General features: G+C 41.8%; 1 protein-coding gene across 11 annotated transcripts in view; it reads left to right on the top strand.

Annotated features, from left to right (window-relative positions):
* Positions 1-18,305, top strand: part of Sh3kbp1 (SH3 domain containing kinase binding protein 1) — a 340,190-nt gene that overhangs the window by 264,885 nt on the left and 57,000 nt on the right. For all 11 annotated transcript variants that reach the window (XM_040744131.1, XM_040744124.1, XM_040744126.1 and 8 more), the window contains one exon: positions 4,736-4,843. In XM_040744131.1, the coding sequence (XP_040600065.1) occupies positions 4,736-4,843 (108 nt within the window). The remainder of the gene's footprint in view (positions 1-4,735; positions 4,844-18,305) is intronic.

Genomic DNA, 18,305 nt, shown 5'->3' with positions numbered 1-18,305 from the left:
TGAAGAGAGTTTTCACTGCACTAGATTTCCACATCACCCCCCCAAGATGCCTCCAACTCCAGTTGTCTCTCAGTCTTCTCTCCCTTCACTTTCCTCCCACCTGATCCCTCCTGTTTCAATCCTTACCCACCCCCAGTCACCTGCAAAACCCATTCTACTTCCCATTCCCAGGGAGATAAAAGTGTCCTTCCTTAAACCCTCCTTTGTTACTTAACCTCTCTGTCTGTGGATCGTGCATAATCATCCTTTACACAGCATGTTTGTCTTGCTGGGTCTGTGTTACCTCACTAAGATGATTTTTTTCTAGTTCTATCCATGTGCCTGCAAATTTCATGATGTTATTTTTTAATAATTCCATTGTAGAAATGGGAAATGTGCTTCAGGTTTGGAAATTAATTAGTGTTTTGACCTCGTTGCCTCATTCCTCGATGGTCAGCTACTACCTTACAGTCCTAACTTCACTAGGTTCTTTCTTTAAGGATATATCCACTTTCACCCTGATGATGTTCTGAACTTCTAAGGCTCTGACTACCCATCCCTCCACTCTAGCCCTGTCACTACTGGGTATCACTTTGCCTCAGACCTCAGGTAGCTGCAGTAGATACTGGTCTGTGCACTCAGCTCCATTTCCTAGATGTTCTCTGCTTTGATTACAGTTTCCCGCTCTATTGTCCCCCCTTTCTTCACACTCAGCGATCTAGCCATTAACTTTGTCATGGCCTCACTTCTCACCTTTCTTTTTCCAGGCTTCCCAGCTGGTCCTACATATTTTTAAATCCAATCAAATCCTCCAGGACAGTGGCTCCTTAATGTTTGGATTCACTGTATCTGCTTCTCCCACGAGGTTCTGAGCTTGAGAGTCCCAGGAGAACACAATGATTTTCTCTTATCCCTGAATCACTCTCAAATCCTTTACATTTTAGGTACTCAGATAAATAGAATTCACTGCTATTTTATACTTCTGGAAGTACAGTCCTATAACTCACAGAGATTCACCTGCTTCTGCCTCCTGGGTGCTGAGATTCAAGGCATGCACCACCACCACCCAGCAAAAACCCAGTTTCTTTTGTCTGCTTCGTTGCAAAGGATTTCTTTTCACTTATTCCTTTGCTGTCAGTTTCCCCCTGTTTCTCATAAGTTAGCTTCATTGCTAGAGGAAAATGCTTTGGTTGTCTGTTAATCTCTAACTCACTCTGCAAATCAGACCCTGACTGGTCTCTGTTCTGTAACAGCCTCTCTCCTTGGCTCTTCCTAGTTCCCAGCCTCCCCAGAGGTTTTCTATTGTCTCTCAGCTTATCTCATCCATGAGTCTTGTGTTTATTCTTGTACTCATCAGAACAATAGACACATGCTGTCTGTCCTTTACACTTTCTGGCTCTTTCTTGTATTACATGATAATTATATGCTAGTGTTTTACTTAAGGAACAGAGTTTAGATAACCCATTGAGGCCAGTTATTGCTGATGGGAGATGTGATGGTGGTAATTATGTAGTCATTATGCACTGTTTTCTCCATGCAGAGATGCTTGAGTTCTCAAGTGATGCTGAATAGGTTCTTGGCATATTGAAATCGTTCTTACAAGAAATAAAATGGTTGTTGGGCTACTGTTTGATTAAAGCTAAGGTGAAAAATGGTTTTGTACCATTTAGAAAGTTTTAAATAAATGTAGCAGCACTAAACAATATTTGCATGTCTTTGGATATGATTTGGTATCAAGATTAATCAAAATGAATGGGAAGGGAAACCCAGTACTCACATAAGCAAACCCTTCTCACATATGAAGATTTTGGATGATTTGAAAAGCTGATGATTTCTTCTTTTCATACTAGACCATATGGTTCAGAACTATTACTCAAAAGGACACCATAGAGTATTCCTATCTGTTTTCTACATCTATCTCTAAATTCTTAGGGCATCTGTTCTCAATATGTGGGTCACTATCCTTTGGGGGTTGAATGACCCTTTCACAGGGATTTCCTAAAACCGTCAGAAAACACAAATATTTATATTATGATTCATAGCAGTAGCAAAATTACAGTTTTGATGTAGGAATGAAAATAATTTTTTATGAAAATAATTTTATAAGTGGGAGTCACCACAACATGAGGAGCTATATTAAAAGAGTCTCAGCATTAGGAAAGTTGAGAACCATTGTTTTAGGGAGTAGGAACCATGATACAGCATGTTTAATGTTTACTACCTATAGAACCTCAGTATACTTTTGCACTTACAGATAGATATTTATTGACTTGAGTATGGTGAAGTGTGAATTAATACAAGCAAGTGTTAGGGAAAAGAAGGTATTTGTCATACTTGCCTTCCTAAAGGTACATTTCAAATTGGGTTTTGAAGCTAAAAAGAATACATGCACAAAGAAAGGATTGATGGGGGATGTTCTAGGAATATCCTTAGAAGCACAATCTTCTAGATTGAAAGACTTAATTTCTAAGGCTTGATTCATGGTAAAGAAATTCCACCCCCTTGCGTCCTTTGTAAGTTTTTCTAATGCCATTGGTGACATTTATAACAATGTCAGAAGCTATCAAGTTATGCCACTACCATCTCTTCTTTGGGATCGATGCTAGATTGTTTAGAGGGTGATGTAACAAGGGGCAGAACCATACTATTTACCTGGAATTATTGTAATTTTCCAGAAAGATCAACATTCTCTCTTGTTGGAAGTCTTGTGAATCCTTGTTTTTCTCTGGGTAAATCTGAACTTGGAACTTCTGCTATATGTTGTTTTATAGTGTTGGTTAGTTCTAGATTTTTCAGTTTGTAACCAAAACTTGGTCTCCAAAATATGTGTTCTATTCTAAAGGGCAAGTTTTCCCTTGTCAGTAATACCACAGGAGGAGGGGAAGATGATTATTTCCTGTGCAGTGGGGTTAGACCATATTGCCTGCACAATCTAAATATTGGACTTCAAGAGATTACAGATCTTAGAGGCTTCATCAATGTGCATATTTTTATGTGGAGAATTGTGCAAATGGCTGAGAGGCATAAAAGTAAGAAAATATGAAGTGTAGCTCACCTTGCTGGAACATCTGATCTAGCAAGTTACAAGAAAGCCACAAATCCATGACTCTCTAGATCTACATCTGGTGCTTGAACCCTCCTGTCCTCATCTCTATCACTGTTGTAGAGTATGATGGGGTATCTCCACAGCCCCCAGAGCATGATTCCCTCTCTTGATCATCATATTACTTTGATTATAACTTTTAAAGGTCTGTGTTGCCAGCACTTTTGAAAATCATTTGGGTTTCAGCTAGACATTTGCAGTTTCATTTTAACTCAAGGGTATCACACCTTGACAATGGTGTGTATACTGTCCATGCACTAGAAAGGAATAGAGGAGATTTGCCATAGGCTGAGTCTTGGTTTAGATCATAGAAGTGGTACTGGACTCAGAGAACCTAGAGGAGTTTACTTGCAATGATTCGAAAAGAAGAAAAGCTAGGAGTAGTTCTGAGGCCTGAGGTTGAGTGCCTAAGGATCTCAGGCTGGAAGTCTGGAAACAGTGAATGTCTTCCAAGTCTTGCTCAATGCCCTCTACACAGCCACTGGCCCAGCATACAGCACAAAATAGCTATTCAAGAAGCATTCGATGGGTGGATGGAATATAAATGTAAATGAGTGACTAGGTTATGGTGACTTGGTTCTGGAGACAACTGTGTCCTGTTGATAACAAAGAAGATGAAGGATACCTGTGTGTAATGAGCTCAAATGAAATGTGAGTTTTTTCCTTTTTTTTGAATGGTTGTCACAAAGCCCTTTTTAACTTTGAGAAACATTGTGGCACTCTATCAAAGAGGTATTTGTGCATGTGGTATTTTTAAGCCACCTTGGCAATTAACAAAATACTGTTGTTCCAGTAATTAAAATGAAAAACCCATGTCCTTTCATCCTTAAGGGAAAAAAGCCCACTTTAAGCTGGACATGGTGATTTACACACCCCTGAAATCTGGCACTCATGAGTTAGAAACAGGAGGATCAATAATTCAAGACCAGTCTGATACGTGAGATCCAGTATCAAAACAAACAAATAAAATGAAGCTAAAATCAACAAAAGAACTAGATTCTGGGGGTCTTAGGGTTTCTATTGCTGTGAAGAGACACCATGACCACCACAACTCTTATGAAGGAAAACATTAAATTAGGGCTGACTTAATGATTTAGAGGTTCATTCTAAGTACCATCATGGTGGGGAGCATGATGGTATACAGGCAGACATGGTGCTGGAGTAGAAACTGAGAGTTCTTTCATTTTGACCCACAAGCAACAGGAAGTAGTCTGAGGCACAGGGTGTGCTTAAGCATATATGAGACCTCAAAGCCCACCTCTGCAGCAACATATTTCCTCCAACAAGACCACAAGTACTCCAACAAGGCCATACCTCCTAATAGTGCCACTCCTTTTGGGGGCCATTTTCTTTCAAATCACCACACTGAGCATCTACAAGGATTTGAATCCCAGTGGGTAGCGCCTATTATCCCTTCTGACTTTGAACGCCACACTAAATTAGTATATTGTCACATTGATAACTCCCTGAAGGAATGGGTTTCTTGGATGGGCATGTAGCTGAAAGGCAGAGCATTTACCTAGTACTTATATGTTCCTGGGTTTCATCCCCAGCACTACAAAGGGGAATAAAAGGAAAGAGCTTCTATTCTCTCACATCGGGATACCACACCTTTCTGCCCCCATTTCTTACTTCCCATTCTACTGTTTCTAGGACTGCATCGATGTAGGCTGGTGGGAAGGAGAGCTCAATGGAAGACGAGGAGTGTTCCCTGATAACTTCGTGAAGTTACTTCCACCGGACTTTGACAAGGAAGGGAATGTAAGTCTCCCTGGCTTTGGTCTCAGTGTCTCCCATTCTGTCAGAATTGTGGCTTCCATGATGAGACTTCGGAGGTATAAAACAAAAGAGCATTAAACATTTGAATGTTTAATGAGCTTGGGTTCTGAGACCCTGGCTGCCATAGAATAAGCCCATTATTTAATCCATTTACCAGCTTGTAAACATTATCTAGGTTTAATGTATATAGAGCACTTAAAGCAGTATCTGGCACATTGGAATTCCCAGGAAAACTGTGGGAACCCTGGGTACTCTATTGGTTAGTCATCACCTCATGGTTTGTATAGCATAGTCCTTGTTGTGTTGAAGTAGCCAGTATTGAAAGTTGCTAAAAAATCACGTTTTGAGAGTAAGAATGGAGGGCACAGCCTGCTAATTTTATACTATATCTGCAAAAGTGTATACATATACTTAAATGCATGTTCATACATGTCTCACCAGGTTGTCTATTTCCTTGTGGGAGCTGGTTTGATGATGATGCTGTTTAAATGACCCATTTGTTTGCCTCACCCCTTGTGTATTGTTTCTCTGCTAAAGATGCAATAAAAATGGTGACTGGAAGGTCTTTACAGTATAAGGATTCAGCTATTATCCATCCAGTTCTGCACCTCACAGCCCTTTACTGAAGCATTTGCCTGTCTTCTGCCAACCTTTTCTGGACTGGGGCCTCTTTGGGCCCAGGGAAGGTTCTGTTTTTGGACCAGGCTAACCCTGACTGTATTATTTACTTTTAGTTGTTATAACATGGTATTTGACAAATGCAGCTTATGAAAAGAAGAGTTTATTTTGGCTCACAGTCCATCATAGAGGATAAATCATGGCAATAGAAGATTGAGGTAGCTGGTCGAACTATATCAAATCAGGAACCAGAGGGAAACTGCCTAAAAGAAATACCTAGAGTTTTGTCTCATAAATGATTCTAGATCTTGTCAAGTTGACAATATTAACTGTCTCAGTGACTTTGCTACATCGCCAGCACTCATATATAGGAAGGAAAGCTACAGTGCTAGTAGATTGGCAAACCACTATTTAGTGGTACATATGCTGTTTATGTGAATATTTGTATGTTTTTAAAAGCTAGTATGTGCCTAGCATCTCTAACAAACACCCAGGTGATGTTGGCACTGCTGTTCCATTGATCAGACTTTGAGCATCAAGATTCCAAAAAACCTTGAGGAAGCAGAATTTATATTCTCCAGAGCCCTGCTTCTAATACCAAGACAGAACAACAAGTATAGAACATAACACATTCCTAACATAAACACTACAAGAATACAAGCTATTAAAATGTATTAAAATTATGGCCTTGGACAACAAATTCATTTGATGATCTATGGGCATAATCTTGGGAGATTCCTCCAAGTGTGTCTAGTAGTGGTTGTCCTGTATATATTGACCATTCTACTATTATAATTATGGTCTGCAAGCATAGGGAACAACTAGCCACTAATATGAAGTAATTCTAAACTACTAACATTGGTTCTTTTTGCATCAGCTGACCAAATCAAGCCAATTTTCTTGATATCTCTGTTAGTTTCCCTGGGAATCCAAATAGGGCTAAGAATTTTGATGAACAACCTTTAAAAAGATACCCAGTGATATGTAAAATACATTTATAGAGACAACCAAGCAAAGAATCACACAACCTTCATGTTATTTCTCATATTTTTCCTGAATCTGTTGCCTGACAATTATGTTGGGTTTTTCAGTCATTCCCTTAGTATTTTTGGAAAATTTTCTCTGAGCTTGTCATCATGGTAGACAAAGGGGAATGAAGTACAGTTTCTTTACTTTTTCACTCAGAGTTGAGCAGCAAGACTGGCATTCAAGGTTTTTTGAAGGATTGTCAGTGTGGCTGTGCCTGAGTAAGTGAGGAATGGGGCCATCCACATGGCTTGTGGCATACTTCTTCACTGTTTTTTTAAGTTTATTTAAAAATTATATCTATATTTTTACTGGTGTGAGTCTCTGCCTGCAAGCATAGATGTACACATGTGCATGCCTGGTGGCCATGGAGGTCAGATCCCCTGGAACTGAGTTACTGATGGTTGTGAGCTGCTATGTTGTGTGTGTGCTGGAATCTGAACCTGCATCTTAACCACTGATCCATCTCTCTAACCCCTTCACTGATCTTTGTGAGTCTGGAAAATCCTTTGTTGTGATTCTCCTCCTTGGACCATTCTGCTAGGTGTTGTTGTCTTATTAGTTCTGACTGAGGCACTATGATTTGCTTTTAAAAGGAAAGCTGGAAGATCGAATTGTAGGTATTTGCCATGTAACATGATGTTTTGATGTAGCTACAGACTCCACATCCATGACTATCAACCATGGACTGAGAATGTGGGATTTCCTTCTAAAGCTCTTGCCATGCTTGTTTCTGGGTCATTTCCTGGGGAACCTGTGTAGGGACCTGGCCAGAGCCAAACCACCTGGCCAGTATTTAATTAAAGCTCTCTTCAAATTTGCCTTTTAAAATGTCAGTGCTGAAAACACAGATACATGAAAATTGTTCCTTAACAATACAGTGACAGATACTTACAAGTAATCTAAAAGTGATTTTTATGGTAAACAGGAGGAGGAACTTAGCTTATGTGCAAGCAATATACCATTATATAAGGGGTTTGATCATAGTACCAGTGGGTTTTTTTCACTAAAACCCACAGTGATTTATTTTTCAGATTGTATAATATTAATTTATTAGGTATGTAACAAAGCAATCACTTTATACATTTCCAGTTTTTTATTTTTTTAAAATTTATTTTTTTATTTAAGTTAGAAACAAGCTTGTTTCACATGTCGATCCCAGCTCCCTCTACCTCCCCTCCTCCTCTGCCCTCGCCACCAGGTCCCCCAGCCCCCCACCCAATCTCCACTCTGATCCCCAGAGAGGGTGAGGCCCTCCATGGTGGATCTCCAGTGACTGTCATTTCATCCAGGGCAGGGCCTAGGCCCTCCACCAAGAGTCCCAGCTAAAAAAGCCTCCCATATTGTGGCATGGGCACTCAAAGTCTATTTGTACACCAGGGATAAATACTACCCAAGGCCACATAGATTACCTAGGCCTCCTCACTGACACTCACATTCAGGGAGTCTGGGTCAGTCCCATGCTTTCCACACAGCCATCAATCTGGGGTCCAAGAACCCCCCCCTTGTTCAGGTCAGCTGTTTCTGTGAGTTAAACCAGCCCAGTCTTAATTCCTTTACCCATCAGTTCTCTCTTTCTGACACTGGATTCCAGGAGTTCATTTCAGTGTTGGTCTGTGGGTATCTGCCTCTGCTTTCATCGGTCGCTGGATGAAGGTTCTGTTTCCCAGACTCTCTGGCAGTGGGACTGTAGGCTGGCACTCCCCTGATTCATGTCCAAAAATCCATATATGAGTGAGTACATACCATGTTTGTCTTTTTGTGACTGGGTTACCTAACTCAGGATGGTTTCTTCCAGTGCCTTCCATTTGCCTGCAAATTTTAAGATTCCATTGTTTTTTTCCACTGAATAGTACTCCATTGTGTAAATGTACCACATTTTCTCTATCCACTCTTCAGTTGAGGGGCATCTAGGTTGCTTCCAGGTTCTGGCTATTACAAATAATGCTGCTATGAACATAGTGGAACAGACATCCTTGTTGTATGAATGGGCATCTTTTGGGTATATACCTATGAGTGGAATTGCTGGGTCTTGTGATAGGTTAGTTCCCATTCTCCTGAGGAACTGCCATACTGATTTTCAAAGTGGCTGTATGAGTCAGCACTCCTACCAGCAGTGGAGGAGTGTTCCCCTTTCTCTACATCCTCTCCAGCATAAACTGTCATTGCAGTTTTTGATTTTAGCCATTCTGACAGGAGTGAGATGGTATCTAAGAGTTGTTTTGATTTGCATTTCCCAGATGGCTAAGGATGTTGAGCACTTTCTTAAGTGTCTCTCAGCCATTTTAGACTCCTCTAATGAGAATTCTCTATTGAGTTTTGTATCCCACTTTTTGATTGGATCCTTTGGTGTTTTGGAGACTTGCTTCTTGAGTTCTTTGTAAATTTTGGAGATCAGCCCTCTGTCATATGTGGGGTTAGTGAATATCTTTTCCCAATCTGTGGGCTGCCTTTTTGTCTTGCTGATTGTGTCCTTTGCCTTATAGAAGCTTCTCAGTTTCAGGAGGTCCCATTTATTAATTGTTGATTGTAGTGTCTGTACTACTGGAAGTGGTCTCCTGTACCAATTCATTCAAGGATGCCTCCCAATTTCTCTTCTAACAGGTTCTGTGTGGCTGGATTTATGTTAAGGTCTTTGATCCATTTGGATTTAAGTTTTCTTCATGGCGATAGACATGGATCTATCTGCAGTCTTCTACATGGCAGCATTCAGTTATGCCAGTACCATTTGTTGAAGATGCTTTTTTTTCCATTGTATAATTTTAGCTTCTTTGTCAAAGATCAGGTGTTCATACGTGTATGGGTTTATGTCAGGGTATTCAATTCGATTCCATTGATCTATCTGTCTATTTTTGTGCCAATACCAAGCTGTTTTCAGGACTATAACTCTGTAATAGAGCTTGAAGTCAGAGATGGTGGTGCCTCCAGATGTTGCCTTGTTGAACAGGGTTGTTTTAGCTATCCTGGGTCTTTTGTTTTTCCATATAAAGATGATTATTATTCTTTCAATGTCTGTGAAGGGTTGTGCTGAGATTTTAATGGGGATTGTGTTAAATATGTATATTGCTTTCAGTAAGATTGCCATTTTTACTATGTTGATCCTACCTATCCAAGAACATGGAAGATTTTTTCATCTTCTGGTACCAGTGGGTTTTGATGTCCATAGGAGATCATGCAATCAGTAAACCACAGATTCCAAGAGGTTACTGTGTATTACACATGGAAAGACTAAATCTAGCTAGTCAACATATGCCTTTTGTCATTTTTATGACAGGAACATTATTTTGAAGACTAAGGTAAACACTAGACCATTTTTTTAATGAATGGGCAAAACCCTCAGTTGGTTCTGTTGTGGTTCTCTGCCTTTAAATTCCTGGTTTTATTTTGTTGTGGCCATGAATTCACTCATGCAAGACAGACTCTACAGTGTACTATTCTAGAAGCTCTTTGTTACGTAAGGTATTACAGGAGAGTGAAGTTGTTGGTATTGAAGGGACATGGTGTGACTTACTTGTTGGGGCATGCATATTTTGTGGAGCCCCATGGACATCTCTGTAACCTCAGGCAAGCAGCCATCATATATTTTTAAAACTTCATCTTTATGAAGTAGAAAAGTCAATTTTAGGGAATTTACAGTCATACCTGTCAGATAAAGTCATGCCTAGCTGAAAAGTGATTGTCTAATGTGACATTTAGATTTTTGAAATTTCAAAGTAGAGCATCCCTTTTCATCCCCACTTGCCTATAAAACCCAGCAGGTCAGCTTTGCATCCATCAGTATGACAGCCTCTATTGCTGTACCTAGACTATTGGTGAGTTGGTGACAATGTGGTGCAGCCAGGAACTGCCATTTCTGAGTTGACAGTATAAAGAGGATTAGACTCATTAACATGTAGACATTGTGTGGGTGATGGTGTCTGAAACATTCTGCCACCAGTTTCAGCAGATGTCAACTTGTCTTGCCAGGGATTAGGGTTGCATTCATTCAGCCAGAAAAGAGGACAGTCTGCAATGATCAGGATAGACAGAAGCAAATGACATTTCTTCCTCAGCAGGCTTCTTGACTCAGCAGGCAACAGCCGGGCATGCTGGTGAGGGTGGCATATTTTCTGCCAGGATGTAGACTCAAGAGAGTCACCATCAGGCCTTTTGAAATTCCTGGTGGACTTTCTTCCTGAGAGTGCTCAGCAGATTCTCTCTCCAACATGACAAGCACTCTGGCTTTTCCTCAAGGTATTCCAGGAGAGAGTGCTCATTGATCTCGTGGTGCATATTCTAAAGCAATTATGTAAGCTATTTATGAGAGAACCTAGATTCAGTCGCTGTTTACTTTGAGCCTTGACAGTACAATTGAGCCTCAGAATGGAAAATTGAAATATTCTGAGAGCTCTAATGAAGCAAGGTACATGTGCTGTCATTGTTAGTGAAGTGTTAACAGGGAACGAGGACTGATTTTGAGACTAGTAGGAACAGCATCTTGATGTCAGAAGAGACAATGATGAGAAGTGGGAAGAGAATGCTTTTGAAGGGTAGTGTTTTAGGGATGTCTCAGGCTGTGAACCTTGTAAGAGAAGCAGGCAGATCACCAGAAGTTTTATGGCCATTCCAGTGCATGTCTGCTGAACAGGCTCTTCAGAGTTGGTGCTATGTCCCAAATGGATACCTCTAAGGCTCCCCTAGAAGTTTTCCTTGTGAATATACCACAGTGAAACGTTTGCCTCTCTATCACAGGTTCTCAGAAACCTGCCCTGGAGATGTCTGTCTCTGCCACTGTGATTTGGCCTCACTTTTTCTACTCTCAGATTTAAACAAGCAGCAGGTTGCCAGCTTGCTAATTACAACAGGAACTGAGAGATGTCGGCCAATTTTGAAGACAAGGGTCTGCCTGCCCTGGGCATTTGCCCCCACCCCACTGGGTCTAATTTCTTAAGACCCAGGTTACATAAAATATCCAGATTTATCTGGGAAGCAAAGAACCCATATTAGAGGAGTTAGCTCTTCTTAGGACAAGTCCGGCAGATATGGTTTGAGGCCCTCCTTATACATGGAAGAAGGTTTGCCGAGGGAGCCATATGCTGAGTTCCACTAAACCCAGACAGTCGTTGCAGGAGTATTGTACTGTTGGCCTCAGAAGCTCTGTTTTCCCCCATATTCACCACTGACCAGGGCCTGGGATTGCAGTTCAGTTGGCAGAGTGCTTGCTGAGAATGCAGAGTCCTGGCTTTGACCCCTGACACTGCATAGTCCGGATGTGGTGCTGCACATCTCCTGCCTTGCTTAGGGTTCCTATTGTTGTGAAGAGATATCATGACTACAGCAACATTTAATTGAGGAAAGTGTTTGATTGGGGTTCAGTCCATCATCATCATGGCAGGGAGCATGGTGGCATGCAGGCAGGCATGGTGCTGGCTACATCTTGATCAGAAGGCAACAGGAAGTGGACTCACACACTGAGCAGTATCTTTAGCATAGGAAACCTCAAAGCCCGCCCCCACCATGACACACTTCCTCCAACAAGGCCACACTCATTGCAATAAGGCCACACCCCCAAATAGTGCCACTCCCTATGAGATTATGGGGGCCAATTACACTCAAACTACCTCACCTGTAATTCCAGCAAATCAGGAGGACCTGAAGTTCATATGTGGATATATATTGAGTTTTAACTCAGACTAGGATATGTGAAACCTTGTTTACAAAAAATAATCAAGCCAGGCATCCTTCACATGCCTAACTCCAACTCTGACGGGGACAGATGCAAGGGTCTCCAGAGTTTGCTAGGCTAGCTTCTAACCTATCCAAGGAAACATGAGACTTCACCTCAAAGGAATAGGTGGAGAGAGGTGGCAGCAGGCACCCAATGCCCTCTTCTGACCTCTATGTGAATGTGCAGGTGTGTGTGCATGCAACTCACACATGGGGATGGGAGACAGCATGAAGGAATGAATAGATTTTTTAAAGTAACTGCTGACCACTGCCCTATTAGATACTGTTCTCCAGACACACTGTGATATGATCACTTGATTTCCCACTTTCTCAGAGCTCTGTGCCTATCCATCACTATAAATTCAAAATTTTATCCAAAAGGGGTTCCAGTGATGCTTAATCCACCACAGATGAGTTTTGGAGCATCAATGCTGATTAATTTCTCTTTTCCAAGTTCTTAGACAACCCAGTTTATAAATTTGTTCTTAGTATTCATTCCTAGGCATGTCCATTAGCCCTCAGATGTCTCCTATATTTTCTAAGTTCTAAAGGTGGCAGTAAATTACAAAAGAAATAAATTTTATGCCTCCAAGTAAGCAGTTTGGGGAAAATAATCTATTTACAATATATATATCTTGTATAGTTAGTTTTTCTGGGTGGTCTCATACACAAAATTAGGCTTGTCAATCTATCTATGTCACCCAAGTTTGGCCTTTTGATATAGCCTCAATTTGTTTTCCCCAGGCCACCCAGATAGTGTCACCTCTTCCTTCCCTGGCAGTACTTGCAGTCTGTGCTCTCCCAGTTTGAAAATCCCATTTGTCATATCCTTATCTATAGGGCTGATGGCCCATTGCCCAGTCGGAAATTCTTTGAGCTGATACCCCAAGCTTCTCCTTCATCAGGACAAAAGTGTACATGATATAAAATTGGCAGATGGGATCACTTTGTCCTTTAGTCTTATGGTGTCAAATGTACCTGCTTTTTCTTCTGTCCTTCCTCTCCTGTTGATTGTCGCTCTTGTACTAGTATAAAATAAAAGGAAGACTAAGGGAAGGATGCATGCAGCTGGGCTTCTGTCACATTCCACTTGCCAGACAAAGGGATGCCTTGGACGTGGGATCTGAGCATATGATTAACCCATCACTTGCAGGGTGAGCTGGATGGAATGAAGCTGAGACAGACTATTGAAAGACCACCTTGTAGGCCATCCATTTGGATTGATCCAGCCAGGAGGGAGACTGCAGATTCATACCATGAGGCTAGAGACTGAGGTAGAAAACCAACAAGAGACTCTCCCAAGAGCAGGTTATGTAAGGGTTGGTTCCCAGGGATCTCCTGTACAGGTGACATGGCAGGAAGTTGTTTGGACTCTGGAAGGTACAGAGTTGCTTGTGTAGACATTATTATCACTCAGATCATTGCCCAAGCTCCATGCTTTCAAAGTGTAGTGAGTCCTCCAGATGTGACAGTGATGGCAGGAGAGAGCCTCCTATATTCCTCTAGAACTGTGATGGGTGCCCTGGTCTAAAAAAGTCCATTTGTGTCCACTTTAGTCTCTGAGTTTAGCTTGATACATGTAGGTGTTTTCTAAGGTCTAAATTTGCTTAAAAATCAAGCTGAGATTTGCTTACCTAACCCCCTAACCAAGTCCTGCTACTTCATTAGGATTCAAATAGGACTTAGCCCTGTCCTAACTCATGCTGGAGCATGGTAGCCTGTGTAACAGTGGTAGGATCCTTAAGGAGTACTTAGAGACTGGGAATATAGCTCAGTGGTAGAGTGCTTGCTGAGCATGTGTAAAGTGCTAAGTTCAACTCCTACCACCCAAAACAAAGCAAAAAAGAGATAGGTCATGGGATATCACCTTCATGAATTGATTAATATACTCAAGATCTGGCTCATTCTCTTGAGACTGAATTGGTTTTCACAAAAGTAGGTTGCAATCCTGGCATCACACTTTGGTTTCTCTTGTGCATGGGCTGCATCTTCTGGTACTTGCTACTCTTCCCTCTTCCTGCCCTGGGATGAAGTACTACAAAGCCCTCGTTATAAGCTGATTGGAAGCCAACACCCCGTTCTTGGACTTCCAAAATGAAGAACCCAACTAAGCCTCTTTTCCTTATCAATTACTCAGACTTAAGTGCTCCTTACAGCAACATCAAACAGGCTAAGCCATTTCCTTTTATGTAATCAACCTCCAGGGTCTACCCTGAGGTTATTTCTAACAGCATATCTCGGGGTCTTGGGAGGCGGCAAACTGGTTCATAAAGCAAAGGCACAGATCACAGTTCCTGCCAGTCAAAGCAGTTGAGCCAGATGACAAGTTCCTTGGGTTGGAACAGGCAAGTCTTGTCAAACCAAGGGCAGAATTGGCTCTGAAACCCTTCCACAGGAAGCAGTTCCTTACTCTGGGGCATTCAGATCTGCTTCCTTCCGGGTACTGTAATGGTAATAATCAAATATAGCTGCTTTGTCCCTGAAGGGTGGCAGGTTGACTCTATTTCATCCAGCAGCTCCATATGCTGGCAGACGTAAACATACACACACGTAGATGTATGTGCCTTAAATACTTGAGACCACAGAAGGCTTTGGACTCTACTAAAATCAGGGTATGTTGGTTCACGGGGCTTTGTTGTTGTTACTGGTGGGTTTTTTGGTTTGTTTATTTTTTGATTTTTGAAAAGTAAGTTCTCAGTGTCTGAATAGTACATGATAAAGGCTTCTAGGCCTCCTTTGCTACCACGTGGTTGTCACAGTCCCTCTGAGCTTCATCTTCTCCATTGCAATGGGCATTCATCCCATACCTTATGGCCCCGATATCCACTGCTGTATTTTCAGCTCTTACCTAGAAATTGAGCAGTCTAAGGCCACCCGAGTTTGGAGCTGGAGTACTGTATTTTCATCATGGAGACAGGAATAAGAGAATACATTGAACAATTGACTAATAATATAGGACTTCACATCCCTGCGGCTTGAAGGAGGTCACTGTTGATGCACTACAGGAGCTAGTTAGTATTGTGTAGCTGTTAAACTCCACAGAGTCCACTTAGACCTATGGGTTCCCAGTTCCATTTGTTTTATCTAGTCACAATTGAGCATTTTGAGGAAAATCAGCTCTCTGCTCATCTCTATTTTTTTGAATACCATCAACTCCTGTGTTTCTTTTGTCGCCATCATCATCATCATCATCATCATCATCACCACATGTTTGTTAGAGATTCACTGCTCTGCCTTTTTGGTTCTCATCACATTTTGCTGTATTAAAATTTAAAAGTAGGCCCATGTGCAGTAATTCAGTGTTGGGAAGGGGTTCTAGAGCTATATGTGTCTTGAAAGAGAGCAAGGGGGGAATCTGGAAGGGTTTGGAGGGAGGAACGGGAAGGGGGAAATGATGTAATTATCATCTGTTAAACTTAGCAAACCCAGAGAAAGTGTTCAGTCCAAAAAGGGGGTGGGGATGGGGTATAAACTCCCTCTGCTGGCCAGTGCCTATGCAATGTGCTACATACATAACAACAGCTGACAAACTATCCCTTCCTTTTAAATGTGTGTCCTAATTGCTTCTGCCGTGGCCACAACGCTCACCATAAATGTGTGCTTCTGCCTCCTCCCGTTGCCACACTCACGGGCACACTTGCCGGACCACTTTTCACACAGTCTGTTATGGCATCTCTTCCCATCCCCCTCTCAACCTTTTTCCTTTTATTCTTCCACCCATTTTTATTTTGCCATGTCACAATTCATGTATCTGTTATATGCCAAATCTTATGCAACATTAGTTTTTTTGTGTTTTTTTTACATTGCCCAGTAATCAGAAAATATGATATTTTATAATTGTTTTTCTCTCCACCCCCACCACCACATAATTTGAGGCAAGGTCTCCGGGTAACAGCCAACACTAGAGAGGCTTATGTACAATTGTTTATAGAATATCTTAAACTAGAGCCAGAGAGATGTCTCAGCCAGTAAAGGTGCTTTCTTCCAAGCCTAACAGTATGAGTTTGATCCCCAGGACCCACACAGTGGAAGGAGAGAAGCAACTTTCACAAGCTGTCCTCTGATACTTACATACTTACTGTGACACATGTGTGCAAACTCACACATAGTGCCAGATACACAAAAGAAATAAAAATGTCTTTAAAATATAAGAATATTTCAAACCAGCAAGGAGCAAGAAAAACATCCAGAAGTAGGCATTGTTGGGACTTGGCTGGGAAGAATTAGGCCATACGGTGTTGGCAGTTTCATGAAAAAGCAGTAACTCTGATCCTGAAATAAAAGGTTAAATGGCAAGGTTTCGGCAATAACTTCATTAGATAAACACACATCTGTTTCCAGTCTGGTTTATACTGAAACAGAAAAGGGAGGCAAAGGACAGAATAAATAGCACACTGGCAGAGGCTGAGGAAGGCAATAGAATATTGGGAGACCCTCAGCCACAAACACACCCCCTCTGTGCAGGGCCTGTCTGTGAGGGAAGGAGCCCCTGAGAGCAGCATGCTTTTTCATAATAAAGTTTATGTGCCTGTGCTTAAACATACAGTCCAGGGAAACATCGAGGAGGAAATGGGCATGTACACACATGATGCTGCCAGTCAGAGATCACCACTTTCACCATACTTCTTTCCAGTCTTTCTGTGCCGTAGCCTAGCTGAGCTCATATTGAAGCTGCAATCTGATAACCATTTCCTCCTCCCAATCTGACCATCACACGATTGCCTGCACTTCCATGAGCTCCGTGTGTGCTCTATTATGCCTGCCTGGTGGCCTGCCTCAAGGCTGTTCTCCAGCACTGGGCCTTCATGGTAGTTAAGCCCTGGACTTTATTTCCAATCCCTCTACCCTGTTTAATAGCTTGACCTTGGGAAATGACTCTCTCTCAATTATTTCAACAGCAACATGGGCATATTGATATCACTTCCTCATAGAGTTGCTACATGAGTTACCCAAGTCATAGATTACTAACTCTTCTTGCAAAATCACCTCCTCCCCAGAGGAAGAGAATATTAATGGCCATTTACTGATGAGAAAGAAGAGCTAGGTGAGGTTGTTTGTCATTGTCCTTGGCTAATAGTAGAGATTTGTACAGATCTTCTGATTTCAGAGCCTTTGTCTTGCCCACTATGCTATAGCCTTTAAGAGTAATGTGTTGGAGTTACCATGTAATGAAGAAACAGGCTGAAAAGTTGTTGAATCCAGAGCCTTCATGCTATGTTGCCCCACCACTACCACCCAAGTTCCTTATGTGTCTAGTAGTCTCTGGATTTTATTTGAAACAAATCTTTCTGTATCCGAGTGCTGTGTCAGAGAAAGGTAAGTCAGAGTGGAGGCTGAGAATCTGCCATTCCTGGTCCCTGTGGTAAAGTCACACTAGTATATTTTTGGAAACCAGTAGATTCTCTGGAGTTTTCTTAGAACCACAAATGTGCCTGAGAGGGCAAGGAGTGTCAACAGTGATGTGACGTATGCACTCCAACCTTCTCCATTCCTATCCTTCCTTAGTGCTGTCATGCTAAATGGTTCTCCCCTTGCCCTTAATATCACTGTACAAGATGATATGGCTATGTTCTCCAAGCACTGAAATGTTTGGCCTGTTCAGCTTTTGCCTATCTCCCTCCTAACGGTCAATCTTGGGTGACACTGAAAAGCCCACAAACTCTGAAACCAGTTCAGGGATGAATGCTATTGATTTCGCTGCTACTTCCGTCACCTACAGAGTAACAATGAGCAATAGAAAAAGAAATAGTGGGCGGATTTGAAAAACCCCACATCTATTCCAGTTTATCACATGTCATAGGGTATAACTGCTATGTAGGGGATCTCATAAATGAGCTTCTAGCCTCACCAGAGAAAGAGGTAAAAAGGGGAAAGGGACAAGAGTTCCTGAACAAATTGGGAGCATTGGGGAAGGGGGAGGGAGGCAGGAGAAAGGGAAGGGGAGAAGAGGAGGGGAGAGAAGAACATGAGGGAACAGGAAGATTGAGTCAGGGGAAGAAGAGAGGAGAGCAAGAAAAGAGATAGCTTAATAGAGGGAGCCATTATAGGTTTAAAGAGAAATCTGGCACTAGGGAAATGTCCAGAGATCCACAAG

The sequence above is a fragment of the Mesocricetus auratus genome, unplaced genomic scaffold (genome assembly GCF_017639785.1).
Source record: "Mesocricetus auratus isolate SY011 unplaced genomic scaffold, BCM_Maur_2.0 Super-Scaffold_100003, whole genome shotgun sequence".
Classification (NCBI taxonomy): Eukaryota; Metazoa; Chordata; class Mammalia; order Rodentia; family Cricetidae; genus Mesocricetus; species Mesocricetus auratus.
Note: the sequence above shows the minus strand (reverse complement) of the source record. Positions and strands in the feature narration are given on the sequence as shown.